We start from the raw sequence: 25,673 nt of genomic DNA on the forward strand, positions 1-25,673 counted from the left end.
AAATCGACCTAGAAGAGTTCCTATAAATCCTCTTGAACTAAATGCTGTCTTGCTAAAATTAAATATTAAAGATATAATTTCAGTTAATAAGATTGGTTATGGGCGCTGCAAGGCTGAGTGCAAGTCAGCAACGGCAGCTAATAGCATCCTGTCCTCAAATCTTAAAAGTAATGGTTACGAACCTAAAATTCTTAAGCATTTCATTTTTAAAATGGGTATTATTTTTAATATTCCGACAAAATTTTCCGACTCTGAACTTAAGGAGTACATTTCTTCTCCAGTACCTATTCAAGAAATAATTCGTGTGAAGACTAAGGACCGAGACAATAAAGATATTTTTATTAACACTCCTAGGGTTAAGATTCTTTTTAAAGGTACTCAAATTCCCAACGAGATTGTCTTCCTGTACACCAAAATTAATGTTAGTCCATATGTTCCTTTTAGTCAATGTTTTCGTTGTTTTAGATTTAATCATTTTGCTCAGCATTGTAAACAAACTGAACAAAAATGCAGTAAATGTTCTCTTTCGCATTCAAGAGAACAACAATGTAATCAACTCGTTTGTGCCAACTGCAAACAAAATCACCCAGCCACCTCTCTTGAGTGCCCTGCTCGTAAGAGAGCGTACGCTATCCAGAAATGTATGACTATTGAGAATTTATCACGAAATGAAACGAAGATTAGGTACCCCTCTCTCTTCCAAATTTTAGATGAAGTCGACACCAACGACTTAACCCACTTCCCCCAGCCAACATGGCAAAGAAAATCTGCCATTCCAGTATTACAAAATAATACCAAAATAGCTACCCAACAAATATTTGCACAAAACCCTTTTAATAAGGTTGTTAAGAACTCTCTTAACAAGAAAAACGAAGAGAAAAATTCACGCGACACTATGATCAGCTGGAAAGCTGCTCTTCATGAACATGAGTACACTCCAAACGTAAAGTTTTCTCACATTCATTCTAATCCACCTAGTTCCTCACCCTCTAGTCAACCTTTCTTAGACAATCCAGCTCTTGAAGCTGCGGAGAATAGTTTAAATCAATTAGCTTCTGAAATATCCTCATTTCTAGTCAACGAAACAACCAATTTAGTACCTGAATCAAGAAACTTTTTAGAAAATTTAAGAAACAGAATAGCACTTACAAACTCAAAAATTGATTTGTTCAAAATTAATCAACTTGTTTAATTTTGAATAATAACTTTTTTATTTATTTATTTATCTATTTACTTATTTTTTTTTTTCTGTTAAATTAATTATTTTTTATTTATTCGTTTTTCTTTTCTCTATCATTTGTCTATCTGTTTTCATTTGAAAATAAAACATAAAATTATATTATTTAAATGACAATAAAAATCCTACAGTATAATATTCAGAGCTTAACTGCTAATAATAACAAACAATTACTAGAATTATTCTTAGTAAATAACAACATAGACATAGCAATTTTATCAGAGATATGGGTTTCCAATAATTCCATGTGTAGCTTGGCAAATTATAATTTTGTATGTAAGCCGCGTAACGATGGTTATGGAGGCGTTGGAATTTACTTAAAAAAACATATACGCTTTAAACAAATCAACTGTGATATTAGCTTAGAAGTCATTGGTATCCGTACAATTAACCTAAGAAATAATATTAATATTTTCAGTGTCTATGCTGCTCCCAGCACAGACATTAGTTCATTTCAACAAGGTTGCGATGATCTATTTACTATTGGTGCTCAATCGAGTGGTCTAACTGTCATAGGTGGTGACTTTAATGCCAAATCCAGCATTTGGGGTAATAATACTCAAGATGCCAGAGGCGGCATTTTAGAAAATTCCCTCTTACACTCCGGTTTCTTTTGCCTTAACAACGGCTCTCCAACTTACTCTCATAACCCATCCTATAGTTCAACACTCGATCTCACTTTCATTAATAGTAGCAATCTTTGTTCTAACTGGTCCTCAATAAATTCTAAAATATCAAATAGCAATCATTTCCCAATCTTAATTGAAATAGACCAAATTTCTGCTTCGACTAATATTATTAAATTTAACCATAATAAAATAATCAAAGACTTTTCCAAAATTCAAATTACAACGTTAGATAGCATTTCCAACTCATCCCAAACAATACACTGTAATAATTCAATTAAAATAAATACAAAAAATTGAAAAATTGTTTAGATTAAGAAACGCGTGCAGACAAAAATATTTTAAATCCAAACTACAATCTGATGCTATTGCCTATATTAACAGTAATAAAAAACTTAACAACTATTATTATAAAATGAGAAAAGAAAACCTCAATAAGCTGGCAGAAGACATTTCCAACCCCTCTTCTCTGAAAGATATGTGGAACATAATCAAAAATCTTAAACTTTATAAACAAATTAAACCGACAAACAGTGCAATATCTGACTCAGAACATAGAGATTTTCTCAATCAAATAGCCACAGCTCCCAACACTGCGATGTGTCCTGACGTATCTTTTTCTCCTGATCTGCTTTATAGATATACCAACTCTAATTTCTCAGCGCGTGAACTTCTTGACTTCCTAAACTCTCGTAACCCAGACTCCGCTAAGGGTCTTGACAACATTTCATACAGAATGCTTCTATCTCTACCCTTAAATCAAATAGAAAAACTGGTATCCCTGCTAAACATTACTCTAGACAATGGTGTTATTCCAGATCAGTGGCGGAAAATAAGGGTAATACCTGTTCCCAAAAAAAATCTCGACTCTTCAATTATTACCAACAACAGACCTATCTGCCTTCTAAGTGTGACTTTTAAGTGCTTAGAAGGTTTGATTAAATTGCGTATGGAAGAGCACATTAATAAAAATAAAATTCTGCCACCAAGATCCTATGCGTTCAGAAAAAACCATTCTACTGCCCAATGCATCAACGATGTACTAAATAACATAGCCAACCTAAAAGCTCGTGGTTTCCACGTTACCGCAGCTGTTTTAGACTTAAGTAAAGCCTTTGATGCCGTCAATATCCCTATTCTGGGTAGCAAATTAGTTAGTTTGGGTTTCGACCACAATCATATTTATTTCATTACAAACTTCCTTAGTAAAAGAGTTCTCACTATGGGTTCTGCAGAGGTTACTGTAAACAAAGGAGTTAGTCAAGGTAGTTGTCTGAGTCCAATCCTCTTTAATTTATATACAGCTGAACTTCACAGCTTAAGTAATGACCATGACAGTATTCTGTTCCAGTACGCTGACGACTTCTTTCTAGTCTGTTATGACAAAGTCTTTTCGATGGCTGAAGAGAAATTAGAACAAAAAGTAAATAGATTTATGGAACTGTGCAATATTAATAATCTTACTTTTAATCCAGACAAATCAGCCACCATTCATTTTAATTTAAGGAAAAAACCTTTAAGTATCTTGTGCAATAATATTATTTTAAAAAATGTAAATAGCATAAATTATTTAGGTAGAGTCATAAGTTCAAACAACTCGTCTGTTCAGCATGTAAATAAAACGATCTCTAAATCGAATCAAACGAATATGTTTATTCAAATGCTCAGTGGCTGCCGCTTCGGAGTACATCCAAGCAAGTCACTACTTTTTTATAAAGCATTTATTAGAACTAGATATGAATACGCCTGCTCCTCTTTTTCAAACATATCAAAATCAGTACAAAACAACATAAATAAGCATGCTAATTTCCACCTTAGAAAGGCCTTAGGACTTATTAAATCGACTCCAATTAATATTATTTATAATCTTGCAGCTGAACTTCCTCCAGCTTATAGGATTAAATTCGCTACAGCGAAGGAGTTGGCCAAAACGTTCGCTCATGGACTACCATCTGCGTCGCTTCTGTCAAACTCCTTTGTAGCCAAAAATACTAGTTACAGTAGAATTTATGCTGAATTTAAAAATATCCTGGATAGTATTGCTCCTATTTGTCCTTATTCTCTGTCCACACGAAAGATTTCAGTTGACACAAATTTCTTTAAAGGTACTTGTACGAATAAAAAAATGGCAAATGAGACTATAATTCTCTCTTTATTTAAAGAAAAAATAAGAGGTTTAACCTCAAAAAATATGGAAATCATCTTCACGGATGGTTCTGTGTCGGAAAATTTTACAGGCAGTGCCTTTGTTCACTTAAGTTCCAATTCGATAAAAAGTTTCTACACCGACAAAAAACTGTCGTCGCTGACTGCTGAACTCACAGCCCTAGAAAAAGCCATTGACTTCGGTATTTCAAAGAAGTTCTCTAAAATAGCAATTTTAACTGACAGTCTTGGTGCCATCCAGACAATAAAGAACACGAACTCCAAAAACTGCATCTCTCAATGCATTCTGAAAAAAGTCATAAACAACCCAACCCTGCTATCCATAGAATTTCACCACATTCCAAGCCATTCCAATATTTGGGAAAACGATCTCGCAGATACAGCGGCTAAAAATTCTAGGATTAACGGCTCTTTCGCACCCGTCAGATGGACCCTCAAAGACGCTATCAATCATATGTTCGCGCAAATAAAACAAGACTGGGAGCGTGAATACAGTCTGTTTTCATTAGAGCGTAACAAGGGTTACTCTCTCCTCTCACCATATACCACTTCCAAGCCTTGGTTTAAAAACAAAGAAGACCTATTCAACCGTATAGAAACGAAGACTCTAAACAGAATCTTAAGCGGACATGCTTTTGATAAATACACACTTTCCAAAATGAAAGTTTACGATAACGCCCTATGCGATTCGTGCAACGTTAATGAAGACATTTCGCATATTTTGTTAAATTGCTCAAAATATACACCAACAAGACAGAATTATCCAACACTAGTTAAATATAACGATATCTATCGTTTACTTGGAAATGAACCAATTGAAAATTGGACATCGATTACCAGTTTCATTCGAGCTGCTAATATTAATATATAATATTATATAATATAACACACTCCACACTGCTCATTTAATACACTTTAACACCATTCACGCTTATACCAACTCACAAAATCTTAAAATTAAAATTTCTCACACACATTGATAACATTTTCATCGCTTATCGTTCATCGTCATCACTCATCGTTCATCGTCATCATAACATCACCAGAAACTACTGCACGCTATTTACATAGCTGTCCATTAAATTTTGTTTTTCTTGAAATTTAATTTCATACATTGGCAGTGGCGTTAACCCGTTCCAACGGGGCGGCCAAATAATTCTTCCCTCTTCACGGAAGGAAGTAACTTAATATTTAAAAAAAAAAAAAAAAAAAGTTATATGCGGGAGTGCGGGAGAGCGCGTAACTATCGCTTAGACTTTTACCGCTCCAAACAGCATTTGGAAGAAAAGGAGAAGGCAATTAGAAGAAAACAATAACAACAAACACTGCACAGAGATTAGACGTGCAAACTAATTTTGTTAGCTTAAACACAAAACAATCACTACCCTTCAGTTCCAAAAAAAAAGTTTCACTTGTGAATCACCTTGGGAATCACCTGGGACATGCCCTCGTGCACAAGTGAAGAACAAGTGACGCTCCATATAGAAAATTGTATGGGATGTCCGCATTTTCACAAGTGAAAATTCAAATGAAAATTTTTCGAAGTCCTACGGGATTTCACTTGTTCCTTATACTCATTTTTCGTATGGCCTGTCACGTGCAGTTGACACGTCCCAAGTGAATCACTTGGGAAAATCAGAATTTTTCCTTGAGTTTTCACTTGTGAAATCACTTGCAAGGGACACGTCCCAAGTGAATCACTTGGGAAAATCAGAATTTTTCCTTGAGTTTTCACTTGTGAAATCACTTGCAAGGGACACGTCCCAAGTGAATCACTTGCAAGAGACACGTCCCAAGTGAATCACTTGGGAAAATCAGAATTTTTCCTTGAGTTTTCAATTAAAAAAATATAGAATTTAAAATACATACATATTTAATTTCATTTTAATTCATTTTAATTATATGGTATTATTTAGATTTTCAAAAATTGTACAATTATTGTTTCTGTTTTTTTGCTTCGTAAGCTTATTTTAAACGTTAGTCATCGCCGTTCTTAAACATTTGTCCGGGTCCTCTGAATCCTTGGCCAACGCTCCTGAAAAAACATATGTTTAAAAAATGCGTTTTATTTGTTTAATTGTATATTTACCTTTTATAGCTGTGTTTAACCCTTTGCAGGATTTTTATTGGATCAAAACATTTCGCCATCCACTTTCGGCTAACGGAACCCATTGAATACCTTCAAAATTTACGTACTTTAAACTAAGATCAATGCACAACATCTAAAACTTAACGTAGCAATTACCTGACTTTATTATATTAACTTAAAGAGACGACTAAAGTAACTCTGCTGCGCACAATTAACATGGATGCTTCCCTTTCAATCACTCAAACAGAATGCACCAAGTCTTCTCACCCCTTTACTTGATTTCTTTTATTTTCTCTTCGCTGTTGGCGCGTGCCACTGCACTTATACCCTTTCTAAGACGAAATATATCCGACTATATAATTTGTACTTCTTAAGTAAGAAATACAATACGAATTTTTTAAAAATGTTAATACTAATACTACTAATGTTTTAAATATTGAAATCAATTTTAACGGACTAATTTTCTATAATTACACTAAAAAAATATAATGTAATAAAAATGTATAATAAGTAAACATAACATTATAAGTAAATCCAAATTACTTAATTTTACTATAATCAAATAATTTACTTTTATAAAACAATATAAGTTGTATATTTTCGATACACAATAATGCTCATTCACATGTCGCTGCTCCACGAAAATTTTTCCGCCGAAATATTAGTCGCCAGCCGAACATAACGGAGAGACGCAAAAAAAAATAACGGACCGGCCGAAATTTGTCTCTGCGTGCACGGAGTGCAGGCAGATAAGTCAAGAAAGTGAGGGAAATATCCGAGTATCTGCCTCTCTTTGTTGCACGATCGTTTTCGTGGGCAGTCTTCTACGCTGCGCCGACTGCTCTGCTGACGTCAACAGCGGCACAGCGTTTTAGGCACAAAAAAAAAACAAAAAAAGCTTTTTGCCTTGAGCCATGTCACCGCGTCCCTACTGCAGAACTGAAGGGTATGCACTCGCGAAGAGAAAGGATGTTGTTAAGGATACAAAAAGCTATATAAATGTAAGACAATATAAATGAACAAAAAGAGCAAAAATTCGGAACGCAAAGCAAAAACACGACCTTTCACTGAAAGAGCGTTCTTATTTTTTTAAAGGAGATGAAAGTCGTCTGCGTAGTCGCAGAACTTATTTTCTCTGGAGATAAAGATGACGTTGGTAAGGGAGTAGTAGGCTGTAAGGGATAGACTTACAGAGACTGGAGAGCCTTGCGGGATCCCATTGATAATAGGGAAGGTATTGGAGAGATAGGTGTCGGTTTAAACAATTATTTTCCTATTTGCCATAAAGTTTTTGACATAGTTGATTATACGAGCCCCTATTTCCCAAAGGTGTAGTTGCTGTATGACTGTGTATATGCCAATTTTATTAAAAACCTTAGTGAAATCGAGTGAATAGTTAGGTGTTCTTTGAGGGCAATGGGTCTGGAGGCTAGGTGGTCTTCATAAAGTAGACTGTCTAGTACAAACTTCCTTTAAAGCCGAGTTGGCTGTTGTGAATGAGATCGTTATTTAAAACGAACCACCACAACCTTTTTGCTAGGCATGAGTTCAGAGAGATGGGTCTGTAAGATTTTATGTCAGTTTGGGGCTTTTGTGGTTACAAGATGGGTAAGACAAGGCTGAGTTTAAATGATTGGGGGATTTGTGAAAAGAATATTTCATTGTAAAGGTTAATTATTCTGTATTTAAAAGTGGTGGGCCAGTTTTTAATCATGCAGTAAGATATGCGGTCGTGACCTTTCAGTGTGCTAAGTGCTGAGGAGAATTCTATGAAAGTTATGTCCTTTTCGATTTCTATTGCCGATTTGGTAGGTATGTAGTTTGGGGTTGGATTAAGGAGTTCTTTGTTGAGACGAAAAGTTGAGGAGACGTTGTGATCGCCGGCTTTTTCTGACCACGTTTGACCAAACGAATTAGCGATTTCTTGTGGGTCGATTGTTGTTTAGGCTGTGGATGTTTTTTGGGGGTATAACCCACATAGTCTTTTGAAATATGAAAATATAAATGCTAATAATTGTTACTGGAAATAAAAATAAAAGACAAATGTTGAATCGAAAACTTAACAGGAGAAATTCAAAATATGAAAAAAGAAATGCTTATTATTTTTAATAAAATTACTTTGAAATTGGTACTTAGCAAAGTGCGCAGCAACCAGTCAGCAGCAAACTGCGGCAGCGACGTGCAGAAGCAGCAAGATTTCGCGACCGCGTAAAAACGCAAATTTACGTTAACTTCCTAGCAAAGGAAAAACACAAATTTACGTTAACTTCTAAGCGAAGAAAAATACATTTTAATGAGTATACGTAAAATTGCTTCCAAAGATTAATTTACGTTAAGATGATCTCTTTAAAATTGGAAGACAAAATTCGCAAAGAATGGCATTCCGCACGTGGGCAAAAGTTTCGCTTACGATGGTTAGTCGTTGACTAAAGAGATAACAGAAGTTTACAGCGCTGTAAAGTTTCTGCCCGCCAACTTTACATACACGGATTTTCAGTCCTTTTATTCCAACTTTCCTTCCTTTTGGTGCATGTGAAAAGAGGCAAAGAAACGAGCGAAAAGCTTTCCCTCCCGCGCCAATCCCATTGTGTATCTGGCATTTAAAATCTTAAATTAACATAATCGGAATTAGGTAGGCCATTAAATTGGTGTAAGGGTAGAGAACAAAAACGACAAACAAAAAGCGCGCTCTACTTGCTTTTAAAATGGTGAGCGCTTTTCATCGTCTTTTCTCTTGAATCGCTCTTGTTTCAGCCAGCTCAAAGAAAGAGAGAGCCAAACATAGAATAGACTAAAAACATATTCTTCATATTCTTTAATTTAAATGTTTGCGTTAGTTGTTCAATAAAATGTTTGGTCGAATAGCTTTGCTTAAAAAAGTTCTGATCGCTGCGTAATTCAGTTTGCAACTATTTACATACAAACATGCAGATATAAAATGATGTACACATTGTCTGACTGACGTCTGACGTCATTGATTTTCTCAACTCCTTGGGCGGCTTGTGGGCGTTGAAGTGAGCTGGCTATTTTTTTTGACAATCAAAGCCATTGAGTAAACGTAAAAAAGTAAACATACATATCTTTTAAATGACATAACAGAAATATTTACAGCGCTGTAAAGTTTTAGTCCGCCAACTTTACGTGCACGTATTTCGGTCCTTTTCCCCAATTTTGCTTCTCTTTTGGCGCATAGAAATGCACTAAGAAGAGAAAAAATGCAAAGAGCAAAAGCCCTCCCTCCCGCGCCCATGCTATTTTTTCAGCAATTTAAGTCTAACAATAATCAGAATTAGGTAAATTAAATTGGTAGACCATAAATTGGTGTTAGGGTAGAGAACAGGAGTAAATTGTTCATTATTCAATAGAATAAGTTAGCCGCGCACTGTACTCTCCTAGCGTTGGCAGCGCTTTTCATTATCTTTTCTTTTGACCTGCTCTCTCTTAGCATTGGCAGCGCTGTATTTGTCATTGTTTTTTTTTTGACCAGCATTTGTTATAGCCTTCGCCAAGAAAGAGAGAACAAAAAATAAATTAGACTTAAATCATTTGTATTAATAAATAATATAATAATAACATAAACAATCAACAAAATTACAGCAATAAGTAAAGTGGTTAGAGGACAGAGGGAAAAAAGGACAAATACCTCAGTAAAATTGATATATGTGCATCGAGATTTTGTTGTTTTTTTTTTTAAGTTCTTCATGTTAAATTTGTATATTTATTTTTTTTATGTAGGTAGTAAATGTACAAAATGAATGAGACTAAAAAATATTTAATAACAAATTGTTCCATATTTAGAAAATAGCTTAAAACTATTGTTCATAGAAAATTGATATTTGTGCAAAATGGAGTTGATAAGAAAAAATGTATTAAATACATTCATATTATATCTTTAGTATTTTTTTTAGTATGATATAGTGTCTCCCTTTTGTTGCTCCACAAACTGCAACCGTCTAGGCATTGAATTAATCAAGTTCTGCAGGACAGGTTTATCAATGTTTGCCCATTCCTTAACAATTGCCTCCTTTAAGTCCTTTAAGGTCTCGAACTGCCTTCCACCTCCGAAAACTTTAGCTGATAGGATACCCCAAAGATCCTCAATCGGATTTAAGTCTGGACTTATGGCAGGCCACTGCATCAAGGGGATTTTTTTGGATTCCAGAAACATCTTCGTATACCGTGCAACATGTATAGGAGCGTTATCCTGTTGAAACACAAAATCCTCGCTATGGAACTCTTCAGAAAATGGTATCAGCTCACTTTCCAAGAGATCCGTATATATTTCCGCGTTCATGCGACCTGGTACAAAGCATATTGGCGATTTCCCAAAGAAACTGAAAGCCGCCCCAACCATAAGAGACCCACCCCCATGGTTGCGTCTGTGGCAAGTCAACCGGGGATGTCTGGGGTCTCGCCAATACTTTTGATTTCCATCTGGGCCAGTGGCGGATCTAGGGTTGCTGGCGCCCGGGGCAAAGCGAAAAATTCCGCCCCCTCCGTATTTGCTGTACGAATAACATTAGGAGTATTTAAAGTGTAAATAGGTTATTAATTATTAAAAGCTTATATGTTTGAAGAATTGTATTTCATATCGATTCTTTTGTCAGTTACATTATTATTTGTGTTTTTGCAAGACAAAAAAATGTTATAATATTAGTATAAAGTATAATATACACCCAAAAAAAAACGATCATAGAAACTAAACTATTCGTACATTAAAACTAAACTATTGAGTGTCAAAAATATCTTGATAAGATGCGTATTAACCTTATGACACCGAAAGTATTAAACTGAAACTTTCGAAGTAATCAAAGTTAAACTAACGAGTATACAATTTATACTCACTCAGTGTACTGACATTTATGCTGATAGTTTACTTTTTATACTATTTAGTATAAAAGCTATCCTATGTAGTCTCCGTTTTATACTATTTCGTATACATATTATACTAATCTAGAGAGCCGTCGTATACTTTTTAAGCTATTTATCGAAATCGTTAGTATACATTTTATACTATTTCGTATAAAACTTATACGATTTCCCCGTTGCCTGTAGTATAAAATTTATACTATTTTGTTTTTCGTGGTATCCCAAACCCAATAAAATCAAGTTGTATGTTGTTTTTCTTTTATTACTATTTGACATATTATTTTGTTATTATTTCATAAATATTCATATTTTGCGCAACACAAAACTCATGTTTTTAGCTCCTTCGTGTTTTTTTTTATATTCCTTTACCTAACACGTATATACAGACTAAAATAAGTACAAGCAACAAGAGTAGGGGCCGTGATTGCGCGGTATCACCGCAAGGTATTGCTTAGCGCAATGGTAGCCACCTAGGCTGTAGCTTCTCTCCTCTCATTCTCGATGCGATGCAGCGTTCGCAGTACACTCGCTGCGTAGGCTGCCGTCGCTGGCCGAACCCTTGCCCCGGTGGTCTTCATCAGCATTTGGCGATCAGACCCGAAGCGGTGACATTAAAATAGGACATGCTGATCGTCCTCAACAATCCCACTGCCGGACTCTGGACAACCGTTCTCCGTGTCGTGTCCGAAGCGCTTAAGGAAGCTTCGGAAGCAACCATGTCCACTCAGCGCCTGCGTGAGGTAGAAATCTACCTGGCCGTGCTTCCTATTTACCCTTGCGTCCAGCGTCCAGCGTCCCTTGCTGGAGTTGTCCCAGGCTGCCTGCCAGTTGTCGACGCTCTGCATCCTGGCACTCCTCTTCACCTCGGTCTTGGTTCTGTGGCTCCCGCACCAGTTCACATAGGGGAACTTGGCCTGCAATGACGAGCGCTGCGTCGTCCGGAAGGCACTCGCTGTTCTGACAGCACAAAGGCGGTACGTCGAGTTAGTGATGTAAATTTGGGTCGAAACATCGATGTCGATCTTCATCGTTGTTTGCAAAATGATACATCGATGTTTTGTGAAACATCGGCTAGAAACATCGATGCATCGATGTTTTCAACCCATTCCGTTATTTTTCGTTAATTCAATTTGTAGAAGCCTATTAAATTTTTTTATTGAGATATTTTAATATTTAAATAAGAAGGAATTAAGACTACAAAAATAAAAGCTCTCTTAGTTTTTTCTTTTTTATTTCTTCATTGAGTGGTTTTGTTAACAATTTTATAAACGAACTTAAAACTATATCAATTCATGAGCATTCAGCAGTCTTTTTCATTACATTGAGAATCAAAAATAATAAAATATCAATTTCCGTCAACTTTTGTAAAGTGCCTCCAGCAAAAGCTTGTCTTTGTTGTTATTCTAGAATGAATACATTTGTAATTGCAAATAACTATATTTATATACATATATATTTCACATAATACTTACTTTGGCATTGCAAACACGGTAAACTAAAACAAAAACCGCGAATTTGTCTGTGCGGCACTGAAACCATATGTTCTGCAATGTTGTGCAACTCGACGCCCGATGTTTTGGTTGAACATCGATGCATCGATAAACATCGGCATAACATAAAACATCGAAAAACATCGAAAAACATCGCCGAAAAATCATCGATGCTCGATGCATCGATGTTTTTTTACATCACTACGTCGAGTTCGTTAGCTCCTTCGCGTTATGCATCTGTACGCGTGCGCAAAGCACTTGCATCTGAAAATACACAATACACACAAAATTTACCAACAGGGACAATATAATATTGATTTTTTTTAATTTTAGAACAAATATTTTACTTACATGTTGACTCGGCACAAAATTCACAAAAATGCGGGACCAAACTCACCGAGATAAATCATCACAATAATCATTAACGCGTCAAACAACGCCAACTCCGGTAGCATTTTCTGTGTTCGTATACTCGCTATTGTCCTGGTTTTACACCAAAATATATGTTCGAATATTCGCTATTGTCCTAGTTTCACACCATGAAAAACTTTTTAATGTTCAGTATACTATTTATACTACAGAGTCTCACTCATATAATAATTGGTATAAGCTTAATACTATAAAGTGTTGGCATGAAACTATTTTGTAATAACTTGAAACTACATTTTCTTTATACTACATTAAGTTTTTGTTGAAACCAAAAGTATAAATTATAAACTAAATAGTCAAATATGACTAGTTTAAAAATAACACTACAGGTTTATGCTTTATACTCTTTGGTAGAGCACTTACACTACAAAGTATACAGTTGAAACTAATTAGTGTTGAGTTAATACTTACATTTTTATACTAACTTTAGTATACTTTTAACACAACGCTTGTTAAGTGTATACTTTTGGTTTTTTTTTGGGTGTAATATTATAATAAAGTATACTTTTAGAATATAACTTTTCTGGCCTTGATTGCCGCAAATTCAGAAATAATATCATTGTAGTCGAGTGATGCTGCTACTTCATTTTCGATAGGAAAATATGAATTCTCGAAACATATATTGCTAGTCGGACTCGATTTAGCGCCTCTTAGATTTGGCACCCGGGGCGCTTGCCCCTTTCGCCCCCCCCTAGATCCGCCACTGATCTGGGCCGTCTAAATTGAATTTCTTCTCATCGCTAAAGACGACATTATGGAATTCATTGACCCAAAATTTATATTTTTCGTAAAAAGCAAGTCTGGCCATTTTATGGCGTCGTAATAGCTTAGGTTTTGGCACCTTAGCTTCGTATCGAAGATGTAAATCCTTTCGGCAAATTTGTTGCACTCTTTGCCTAGTTATTGGCAACTTCAGTTCTGCTTTAATTTGGGCGCAACTCATCATTTTTTCGGTTGCCAAAGCTCGAACGTGGCGTTTAGTCCGCTCATCAACCTTAAGAACTGCACCTTTTCGATTGTTCTGAGCATATTTTTGCGGAGACTTTAGAAAATTTGATATAGTATTGCGATGTCTGTTTGTTGTTGTAGCAATAACACCCACTTTAACGCCGCAATCCGCCATTGTTTTGATTTTAATCTGCTCTTCGATACTTAATTCGGTTCCACGTGGCATTTTAATTAAATTTAACCGTTTACACCAAAAAAAAAAATGATCATAGAAACTAAACTATTCGTACATTAAAACTAAACTATTGAGTGTCAAAAATATCTTGATAAGATGCGTATTAACCTTATGACACCGAAAGTATTAAACTGAAACTTTCGAAGTAATCAAAGTTAAACTAACGAGTATACAATTTATACTCACTCAGTGTACTGACATTTATGCTGATAGTTTACTTTTTATACTATTTAGTATAAAAGCTATCCTATGTAGTCTCCGTTTTATACTATTTCGTATACATATTATACTAATCTAGAGAGCCGTAGTATACTTTTTAAGCTATTTATCGAAATCGTTAGTATACATTTTATACTATTTCGTATAAAACTTATAAGATTTCCCCGTTGCCTGTAGTATAAAATTTATACTATTTTGTTTTTCGTGGTATCCCAAACCCAATAAAATCAAGTTGTATGTTGTTTTTCTTTTATTACTATTTGACATATTATTTTGTTATTATTTCATAAATATTCATATTTTGCGCAACACAAAACTCATGTTTTTAGCTCCTTCGTGTTTTTTTTTATATTCCTTTACCTAACACGTATATACAGACTAAAATAAGTACAAGCAACAAGAGTAGGGGCCGTGATTGCGCGGTATCACCGCAAGGTATTGCTTAGCGCAATGGTAGCCACCTAGGCTGTAGCTTCTCTCCTCTCATTCTCGATGCGATGCAGCGTTCGCAGTACACTCGCTGCGTAGGCTGCCGTCGCTGGCCGAACCCTTGCCCCGGTGGTCTTCATCAGCATTTGGCGATCAGACCCGAAGCGGTGACATTAAAATAGGACATGCTGATCGTCCTCAACAATCCCACTGCCGGACTCTGGACAACCGTTCTCCGTGTCGTGTCCGAAGCGCTTAAGGAAGCTTCGGAAGCAACCATGTCCACTCAGCGCCTGCGTGAGGTAGAAATCTACCTGGCCGTGCTTCCTATTTACCCTTGCGTCCAGCGTCCAGCGTCCCTTGCTGGAGTTGTCCCAGGCTGCCTGCCAGTTGTCGACGCTCTGCATCCTGGCACTCCTCTTCACCTCGGTCTTGGTTCTGTGGCTCCCGCACCAGTTCACATAGGGGAACTTGGCCTGCAATGACGAGCGCTGCGTCGTCCGGAAGGCACTCGCTGTTCTGACAGCACAAAGGCGGTACGTCGAGTTAGTGATGTAAATTTGGGTCGAAACATCGATGTCGATCTTCATCGTTGTTTGCAAAATGATACATCGATGTTTTGTGAAACATCGGCTAGAAACATCGATGCATCGATGTTTTCAACCCATTCCGTTATTTTTCGTTAATTCAATTTGTAGAAGCCTATTAAATTTTTTTATTGAGATATTTTAATATTTAAATAAGAAGGAATTAAGACTACAAAAATAAAAGCTCTCTTAGTTTTTTCTTTTTTATTTCTTCATTGAGTGGTTTTGTTAACAATTTTATAAACGAACTTAAAACTATATCAATTCATGAGCATTCAGCAGTCTTTTTCATTACATTGAGAATCAAAAATAATAAAATATCAATTTCCGTCAACTTTTGTAAAGTGCCTCCAGCAAAAGCTTGTCTTTGTTGTTATTCTAGAATAAATACATTTGTAATTGCAAATAACTATATTTATATACATATATATTTCACATAATACTTACTTTGGCATTGCAAACACGGTAAACTAAAACAAAAACCGCGAATTTGTCTGTGCGGCACTGAAACCATATGTTCTGCAATGTTGTGCAACTCGACGCCCGATGTTTTGGTTGAACATCGATGCATCGATAAACATCGGCATAACATAAAACATCGAAAAACATCGAAAAACATCGCCGAAAAATCATCGATGCTCGATGCATCGACGTTTTTTTACATCACTACGTCGAGTTCGTTAGCTCCTTCGCGTTATGCATCTGTACGCGTGCGCAAAGCACTTGCATCTGAAAATACACAATACACACAAAATTTACCAACAGGGACAATATAATATTGATTTTTTTTAATTTTAGAACAAATATTTTACTTACATGTTGACTCGGCACAAAATTCACAAAAATGCGGGACCAAACTCACCGAGATAAATCATCACAATAATCATTAACGCGTCAAACAACGCCAACTCCGGTAGCATTTTCTGTGTTCGTATACTCGCTGTTGTCCTGGTTTTACACCAAAATATATGTTCGAATATTCGCTATTGTCCTAGTTTCACACCATGAAAAACTATTTAATGTTCAGTATACTATTTATACTACAGAGTCTCACTCATATAATAATTGGTATAAGCTTAATACTATAAAGTGTTGGCATGAAACTATTTTGTAATAACTTGAAACTACATTTTCTTTATACTACATTAAGTTTTTGTTGAAACCAAAAGTATAAATTATAAACTAAATAGTCAAATATGACTAGTTTAAAAATAACACTACAGGTTTATGCTTTATACTCTTTGGTAGAGCACTTACACTACAAAGTATACAGTTGAAACTAATTAGTGTTGAGTTAATACTTACATTTTTATACTAACTTTAGTATACTTTTAACACAACGCTTATTAAGTGTATACTTTTGGTTTTTTATTTGGGTGTACTCAACTTAAAGCTTTTTAAAATATCGCGATAGAATTTTAAGTTCGGCGCTTATAAGTAATCACACAAATTTAGTCAATTTGTTCCAAGACAATATTACCAGATTACACTCCAAACGTAAATGAATAACTTTGCACATTTATCAACTTTCTATGAAAGGCATCACTTCGCGTTCTTCTTTATTTTAACGGTGCTTAAGATTGGGAGCTGATAAGAATTCAATGCTTGGCGAAACATTAGTATATATAAGAGAAAAATTGTGTATACTCAAAACAAAACTGTCGCTTTTAAAACGACGGTAATATAAAAAAAAATAATTGAACATATATCAATTTTACTGAGGTTGTTTATTTTATTCATTATTTAATAGAATAAGTTAGCCGCGCACTTTCTTAGCGCCGGAAGCGCCTTTGCTCTCATTTTTTGGCATGCATCTGTTTTAGCCAGCGCCAAGAATGAGAGAGCAAAACATAAAATAGACTAAAAACATTTATATTTATATATACTTGCCAAACATAAACATTTTTAAGGCAAATTCTATATATTTGAATCTAAATGCTTGCACTAGTTATTTAATAAAATATTTATTTGAACAGCTTTGTTTGAAAGAGTTCTATTCACCGCGAATTCAAGTTGGCAATTTTAACACCCACACACATGCATAAATACATATGGATGTTTGTCATTTTCTGGCTCAAGTGTATTAGCTTGTCTTAACTTCTTGAAAGGTTTGAGGGCATTGAAATGAACACGGCAATGTTTTTTTTGGGACAACCTATATGTATTCATTAAACTAATACATATTCATTAATAGAGATAAATAAGGATTTACAGTTCTGTAAAGGTTCTTGCCCGCCAGTTGGACAAATGTATAAATTGTTTAAATTGTTTTTCTCGGTTTGTGAGCGTTAGAGTGGGCAAGGCATGTTCGCGTAACTAACCTGCGGTGCGTACGAAGCTAAGGAATCTAAGTCTAAAGTTCCAATTATCTATCTTCGATAGTTTCCAAGATATCACCGTTCAAACTCACGATTTTTTAAAGTTCGTGGGCGGTTTGTGTGCGTTAGAGTGGGCGCGGAAAAAAAATTTTTTTAGGTCATTCGGTGGGTATTGAGGAGAAGAATACATTTCAGTTAAAATTTGTGGGCGTTAGAGTGTATGTAGTATGCGTTCATACATGGCTAGATCGACTCGGCTAATGATCCTAACCAAGAATATGTAATTTATAATCATAAGGTCGGAAACGCTTCCTTCTACCTATTACAAACTTTCCAACGTATCTAGTATACCCTTTTACTCTACGAGTATAAATAATAATAATACAACTTGGAACGAAAAAGTAAAAATTACGGATTCGAAGTTTTAATTTAACATGCCGTAAAAATATCAAAAACAAGGAATAAGGCTGTAATCGACTATCAGATACTTGTTACTCAGCTAATGTAGCAGAGCAAGATTGTAAAGCGCCCGCGATCTCAACATATTGTTTTGTGGGCGGCAGATCTATTAAAGCGTTTATGGGCGTTTGTGGACGTTTGAGTGGGCGTGCCAAACCTTTTTAGGGTCAATCGATAGTTATTGACGAGACTAATACCTTTCAGTTAACTTTTTTTTCAAGCATACAAATTGTGGGCGCCACTGCACCAACATTACTTTTATTTGTTAAAGGTGCGATCGTCACGACAACTTACCTAGATAAGAGGTGTTTTTATTTTATATCAGAAGTTTTTGTTTTTAGCCTGAACATTACCTCGGTCACAAATGAAACGAAATGAACATTTTTATATAAAATTTGGTTCATTAAATATTTTGTCTGTCGTTTTCTAAGGAAATTTTTGTTTCGTTACATTTTGAATTGAAACATCGGTCATATAATTGACATACTTTCCCAAAAATCGTAGAGATTAAGTATCTTATGTTTAACTGTTAAAAACAATATAAATTCCATGACCCTAAAATAGTGTTTCTTTGAAGTATGTCAAAAGATGAGGATTCCTAATGTCTATACAATTTAAGGATTAAGCAGAAATCGTTAGTGCCGATTTTAGACAATTAAAAAAAGCTTAGTCTCGTTTCCAAAGGTGGGGCAATCTTTTTTAGTCATTCTCGCCAATTTGAGAAACTTGAACTTGAGAAAAACAGTTTAAAAGTTGTCGATGTATTTGCTAATCGCTACATGTCATTAAGTGTATGCTTTTAAAGCTATGTAAAAATATTCTTAAAAAATTTAATAACCCAGGCAGGGAAACTTGGAAAAAAAATTGTTTTCAATTTAACATGTATTTCCCACCGTAATAAATTATATCATGCAGGAGATACCTAGCTCAATAAATGAATCATGTGTTTTTAACTCAGGAAAAAATGATATTAAAGGCTTCTTTAACGTAGAAAAAGGCAATGATATTTATGCTATCGAAATTATATCTACAAAAGAGTTGAAGGCTGGAATTAAAAGGAAAAACAAATTAAATTATAAGTCTGCCATATAAAGCCATTTCCTGTCAGGTTTATTTTTTGGACGGTCACCAAATTTTTAAATTAACACATAAAATGTTTACTTTCTTCCATATGGCACTTAAGCTTGTCATGTATTGAATTGATCTTAAAACCTAAATAACACTTAAAATGCAATCATGTATATCTGACATTTCCTTTATTTAACTCTAGTTTGCTAAGCAGGTAGTCTCCAATTTGCACCGCAAAAAGATTGGACATAAGCGCATGCTGGTCAGTTATACTCGCGACTCCTCCTTAACTGAAATCAACACGCTTCGTTGTCAGGTCGCGGGACTGCTAAAGGTAAACATGAAATCATTATCCCATTTAACTTTTTAAGAATGTATTCTTTTTAGGATGTCCCTTACAACACCCTACCCATGTATAAGTTCAGGGAGCTTTTTCAGTCGCGATTTAAAACATCAATCAGTATTTTGGATTTGTACAAAATGCAGGACATATGTTTAATTAACTCGGACAACAATGAGGATAAGTTCATCAGTCTAAAGCCGGAACTAGTAAACACCCTCGAGAGCTCACCGTTAATGGAAGGTCTTCAACATAGTGTTCCTTACTGCAGTATTCACTTTAAAAGGGAGCAGCACAAGGGATGGGCCGAACAGGAGATAGAGCCACTGCCCAATGTCTGCATGACCATTTCGGAGATTCAGAAACTAATCTATCCCTTGCTTAAGGCGCATCCGAGGGACATTCCAGTGGCTACCCTTATTCATTGCATTGAAGGACAGCTAAAAGTGTCAGTCACAGCGAATGAAAATGGAGTCAACTTGGAGCACTTGGTCTGCTGTGTCCAGGGAATTCAGATTCAGGCTAACAACTTTGGCATTAAAATTCTCAACTGGTTGGAGCCTAATAAGGAACAATCATCGTCAGGTGCGATTTTCGTTAGCTCAAATTCAAGTAGTCACAGTGCCAGTGACCGAGCCAATAGTGGAAGTTACTATAAAAATTGTGTGGCCGACCCGCTTTATCAAATCTCCCGCGAGGTTATCGAGCTGGTGAAGTTGTCACCGAAATCAACCATGAAGTTCAATCGCTTTATTCCGGCCTATCACAACCACTTTGGAAAGCAGTGCCGAGTGGCAGACTACGGCTATACAAAGCTAATCGAGCTCTTTGAAGCTTTATCTTCTGTAGTGCAGATCATGGGAGACGGTGAAAATCGTCAGATCACGCTTACCCACCGCACTCAAATACGTAGGTTCACCTCAGATTTATTGCGCGTTCTGCGCGCTAGTGGTAACAATTCGGTACTGCTAACTCAGTTACCGGCGGTTTTTGCCCAGACCCAAAATCGAAATTTCGACGTAACAGACTATGGAGTATGCGACATTGTAGACATTCTAGATGGGCTAGTTAACTCTAATATCGTCGATCTAAGCTCTGTGCAGCACGGAAAAGATATTCTCATATCGATGCCAAAACGCAAGCAGACGAACAGTGAACTGGAGAAAACAAGTGTATTTGCCGAAGAAATTGTGGAGCTCTTCCAGAACGCCCTTCAGTACACGATTTTGTTTCAGAAGTTTGTGCGATCATACCATTACCACTTCGGTTATCAATGTCGACTCAGTGATTATGGCTTCTTGAAATTGACCGACCTTTTGGATGCCATTAGCGGTTTAATCGAGATAAGGGTGGCCAGCGATGAGGACAAGGAAATAGTGCTCTCGCCAAAGGTAGCTAGAAGAGTGTTCGCTGAGCAATGTGAGGACCTTATACGCAAGGGCACTGGAGGCTCAGCGCACTGTATGAAGCTAGATCAAGTGCTGATGATGCACAAGAAAAAGTTTGGCTACCAGGTTCAACCAAAAACCTTGGGTGTCTCCGAAATGGCTATGGCAGTTGAGTTGTTGCCCTACGTTGAGCTAAAAAAGAAAAATCAGACCGTATGGGTCATCTGTCACAATAACGACATTGAGTTTCGTCTTCTTTGCTATAGGGCTTGCAACCATATTGTCCAGCGGGAAGGATTTGCAACGGCACTCGCAAAAGTACCAGCTGAAATACAGTCAGGAGCTCAATCTTCACAATTACTAGAAGCCCTTACCAAGGGTACTTTTTTAAACGAGTTCAATTCTAAGCACAAGAACCAGCTCACAGAATCGGCTCTTTTAGCAATGCGACATGCAATAGAGGTGAGTTACGCGTAGAGTAAAAGCCTGTATAGTTTTCTTTAAAAATTATGTAAGAGGTAAATGAAATCGTTTCCAACTTTACCCTTCTCGCATACAAAAGCATATTCTTTTTCACCGTGTCGAATGAGAACATTTTAGAAAGTGTATTTAATTAGTCTAAAGTACAAGCACATTTCGTCACAAAATCTGATATCAATACTTTTGTATGTTGAAGATGCAATCGTCACGACTCCTTAAATTGTTAAGAGGTAATTTTATTCGATTTCGTTTCGTTTTAGATTTAGGCCTAATATTTACCTTAGCCAAAAACAAAACTAAGTGAAAATTTCTATACAAAATTTGGTTCATTCCATTTTTTGGCTGACATTTTTGTATGGAAATTTTCGTTTCGTTGCATTTTCGATTGAGGTAAGTATCAGGCTTTAAACATCAATCATATAATTGACCTTCTTTTCAAAAAATCGTAGAGGTGATTTTTCTTATATAGAACTGTTGAAAACAATTTAAATTCCATGACCCAAAAATAGTGTTTGTTGTTGTGAACTCGTCAAAGTGCCTATTTTTGTTGCTCTAACTAACTTGTTGTAAACTTTTACAACAATGAGAAATCCTAATGCCTATACAGTTTAAAGATTAAGCAATAGTAGTTAGTGAGGTTTTTAGTGTAACACAAGTTTATAGCTCTAGTAGTTCACAAATTCCGGCAGTGCGAAATTCGACTATTTACAACTGTTTACACGCCAAAGTAGCCGCCTTTTCAAAAATCGAGTAACAATTGATTCATATATCGATCTATTTAACACCATTTAAGTGATTTCAGATCTCTAAATCAAATTATGGAACAAAGAGGCCAACAGTTTTTTTCGGAAAGTCCCTCATGTCCTTGTCCCCACTGCCCCAAACAGCTTGAATTTTCTTTGTTTTTTACACTTACACGTTCAAAGCTTTCTCTCCCAGGCCAATTAAAATTTTAAAAATCGTGGTATGCAATATTTTTAGTTTTTGCAATGCCTAGCGATTGAAGTTATGATCGGACCATCACATTCAATTTTCAAGTTTTGGCATGCAATCCTTTAAGTTTTTGCAATACCTTTAGATTCATGTTATTAACGGACCGGATAATTAGATTTTCAATTCTGCGGCTACTTATAGTAGATGCCTTTGCACACTCTCCTGGTGCACTTTGACACTTCTTGGACTGCGGTACACAGTGACATAAAGTTAATTCTTGATAAGGATAATATACAAGAACGCTATAATCGACGGCCTCCAAAGTAGTTAGGAAAGGCGGACAGTGGCATAAATAGTACATTAATGACCTCCGTTCCCTTACTATTTGGCATATTATTATTTCTAACGTTTATATGTACTTCTATTAATAAATAAATTCTCTGTCTTCAGCAAAATATCCAAAATACATTGAATTCTAGCAATAACAAAACATAAGGTGGGAAATTAAATAAATCTCTACCAGGCGTCCAGAAAGTCTAGCGTGTACATAAATCTCGTTTTTTTTTAGATTTTTATGTTCTCAGGTTAAGCCCGAAATGTTCTTAAACTGACACCATTCGTTCGGAACCCGACCCTAAAGTTTCGGTCACATTTTATGAACGACCGTTCATGAACTGTCAACAAACGGGCTCACGCACTTTTTGACAACGTTTGGTCTTGATTTTGGAACGTTTCGAACGGATTTTTTTCTGGGTGTAGTCAAAGAGCAAAATATTCTAATTTATTCGAAAACACTCCTGCTGACAGTGCAGTTAGTACATCCACTACACAAAATAATTATAATAATGCTCTTGTTCCTGTTACTGCTGCTGCTGTAGATCCTAGCCCTGCTCTCCCTGTCCCTCCTGCTCCCCCTGACCCACCTGTTCACCATGCTGCTGCCGATGATTATGATGATTATGACTTTAATTTAAGTCTTTTTCTCAAACGTAATGCTAACATAGAGAATTTTTCTTTAGCAGTTCAGCCTAATTATAAGAGATTCAAATTACCTTTTAATCTGCTAAAAAGAGATTCCATGCTTGAAAAAAGCATCATCAAAAACTGTAAATTTTGTGCCAAGACCGCAAAAACGTAATGCTCTCACAGAAAATTTATCTCCACCTCAGTCTAATAAGAGATTAAAATTAGCAGAAAAAAATATAAAAAGAGATTCTATGCTTGATAACAGTTTTTTGATAAATAGACCCAGATATCCAAGATATAATAAAACAAAACAACAACCACAGCAACAACAATAAGGTCAAAAAGGAAAAACAAATTGCAATCAAAAGAAAAGTTTCGATGAAAGCACCGTTTTTGACTTTTAAAAAGTCAAAAACAATTAGACATGTACACCCAGAAAAAAAAGAACGAAAAAAATCAAGAACATTTTTCATGAAATGCGAACAGTCCGTTCTCCATTTTTAGTTCTCACATTTCGAACGTTTGTTCACGAAAATCGAACGGTGTTGGTAACAATCTCTACTGACGAACAACTTGGTTCCAAATTTCGAAAAATGTTCTCAGATATCGAACGCCGTTCATGAAAAAGTTGCGATAGACGCGTTAAAGTCTATCGAAATCGATAATTTTTCGCCACATGGTTGATGTTTGTTTATTGCAACAATATGTCGGTCTAGTGTCCCGATTTTCCGATATCGAAAAATTCGCTCGGTGGTCCAGCTGCTAGAGCGTCCGCCTTCAACACATGGTATCACAGGTTCGAGTCCGCGAGAAGACGGTTGTGAATTGTAAGTTTTATTAAAATATTATTTCTAATGTTTATATGTATGTACTTCTATTAATAATAAATTCTTTGTCTTCAGCAAAATAACCAAAATACATTGAATTCTAGCACTAACAAAACATAAGTGGGAAATTAAATAAATCTCTACCACGCGTTCAGAAAGTCTAGCATGTACACAAACCTCGTTTTTTTTATATTTTTATGTTCTCAAGTTAACCCCGAAATGTTCTTAAACTGACACCATTCGTTCGGAACCCAACTCTAAAGTTTCGGTCACATTTTACGAACGAACGTTCATGAACTGTCAACAAACGGGCTAACGCACTTTTTGACAACGTTTGGTCTTGATTTTTGAACGTTTCGAACGGATTTTTTTCTGGGTGTATGCGCTGAATATAAAAGAAAATGGTGAATGGTATTTTGCAAATAGTAAATTGAAACATAATGATAATACAATTATTATTGATAAAGAAAAATGGAAATTGACGCCTGGTCTATTTCAATTGCTATTTCCCACGAAGCCCGCGCATTATTCAAACCGGACTTGAAAAATTATCGAGATATTTTGCTAAGAACAAACGCTCATAAACGAAAATATCAGAATAGTTCTCAAGTTAAGAGGTCTAAATCCTTTAAGTACCAGCATATTATAAAAAATCTATTCAAACCGAAAACACACCTTATCGGCAAAGGTTTGCTTACAACAACAGCAACAACAACAAAAACAAAATCTTACTCAAAGGATAATAGAGGATACAAGTATTGGGATGATCCCAATGAATTAATCGAGAGATTGCGTTTACTATTAGCATCCGAGAGTGCTGGAAATACCAATCACAAAAACGAAATTGTATCCAAATTTAGAAGAAATTAGAGAATCAATGAATCAGATTAATGAAATTGGTGAAAGCTCTTCACGCTCGAATTCCGGTTCCGAAAACGTTGGAAGTCAAAAAAATATATCTTAAATCGACAAGAAAAGACGAATATTGATTTAATAAGGGAAAACGCTATAGTCAAGTACCTCGACTATCAGATACCCGTTACTCAGCTAAGGGGACCAAAGGGAAATGGAGATATACAAGCACTAAAGCGAGATTGAAATGCGCAACCTACCCGCGATCTCAATATACAGTTGCGGCAACAAAAATAGCACCAAAGTGTGGGCAATTTTTCTTTCTGCTACAAAATGGTAATTTTTTGCAATATTTTTATTCTGTGTGAACGGGTAAGTAGGGTTACATATCCTTTAACTAAAATAAAAGTGGTTGTGGGCGTAATGCGGATGGTTTTTAAAACTTCGATACATTTATGAAGAAAGTAGCATAATTATGCGGCAACAAAAATAGCCCTATTAACGGTTTTTGGGTATAAAACTTCATTTGCTCAGATTTCTTGGCTGTTTTTCGTTTTGTTGTATTAAGAATAAGTACTACTAAGTGAATTGGTAAAATAATGAATAAAATAGTGTTCCCAATGGGTCATTTAGCGCGCTGTAATGATACAGATAGAAGGACATTTAAAAAGCTAGTTATAAAGGCAATGCAAAAGATAAGTTAAGTTGAATCGTAGAA

At 35.7% G+C, this 25,673-nt stretch overlaps 2 protein-coding genes and 1 long non-coding RNA gene across 4 annotated transcripts in view; 1 reads left to right on the forward strand and 2 right to left on the reverse strand.

The window, feature by feature from the left end:
- Positions 1-14,910: 14,910 nt before the first annotated feature.
- LOC139354423 (uncharacterized) lies at positions 14,911-15,327 on the reverse strand. Its single transcript, XM_070998654.1, has one exon. It carries the CDS (start codon positions 15,325-15,327, stop codon positions 14,911-14,913), a length of 417 nt encoding a protein of 138 aa, XP_070854755.1.
- Positions 15,328-15,556: 229 nt separating this feature from the next.
- LOC139354062 (uncharacterized) lies at positions 15,557-16,232 on the reverse strand. Its single transcript, XR_011605160.1, has 3 exons — positions 16,141-16,232; positions 15,772-16,053; positions 15,557-15,702 (listed from the first exon to the last, which is right to left on the reverse strand). It is a non-coding gene; the product is annotated as an uncharacterized lncRNA (long non-coding RNA).
- A 3,139-nt stretch (positions 16,233-19,371) lies between these two features.
- Positions 19,372-25,673, forward strand: part of Marf1 (meiosis regulator and mRNA stability factor 1-like protein) — a 241,210-nt gene continuing 234,908 nt past the window's right edge. For both annotated transcript variants that reach the window (XM_070998303.1, XM_070998304.1), the window contains exons 1-2: positions 19,372-19,503; positions 19,557-21,359. In XM_070998303.1, coding sequence (XP_070854404.1) covers positions 19,426-19,503; positions 19,557-21,359 — 1,881 coding nt within the window. In that variant the 5' untranslated portion in view covers positions 19,372-19,425. The remainder of the gene's footprint in view (positions 19,504-19,556; positions 21,360-25,673) is intronic.

Source organism: Drosophila suzukii (assembly GCF_043229965.1).
Source record: "Drosophila suzukii chromosome 2 unlocalized genomic scaffold, CBGP_Dsuzu_IsoJpt1.0 scf_2c, whole genome shotgun sequence".
In the NCBI taxonomy this organism is placed as follows: domain Eukaryota; kingdom Metazoa; phylum Arthropoda; class Insecta; order Diptera; family Drosophilidae; genus Drosophila; species Drosophila suzukii.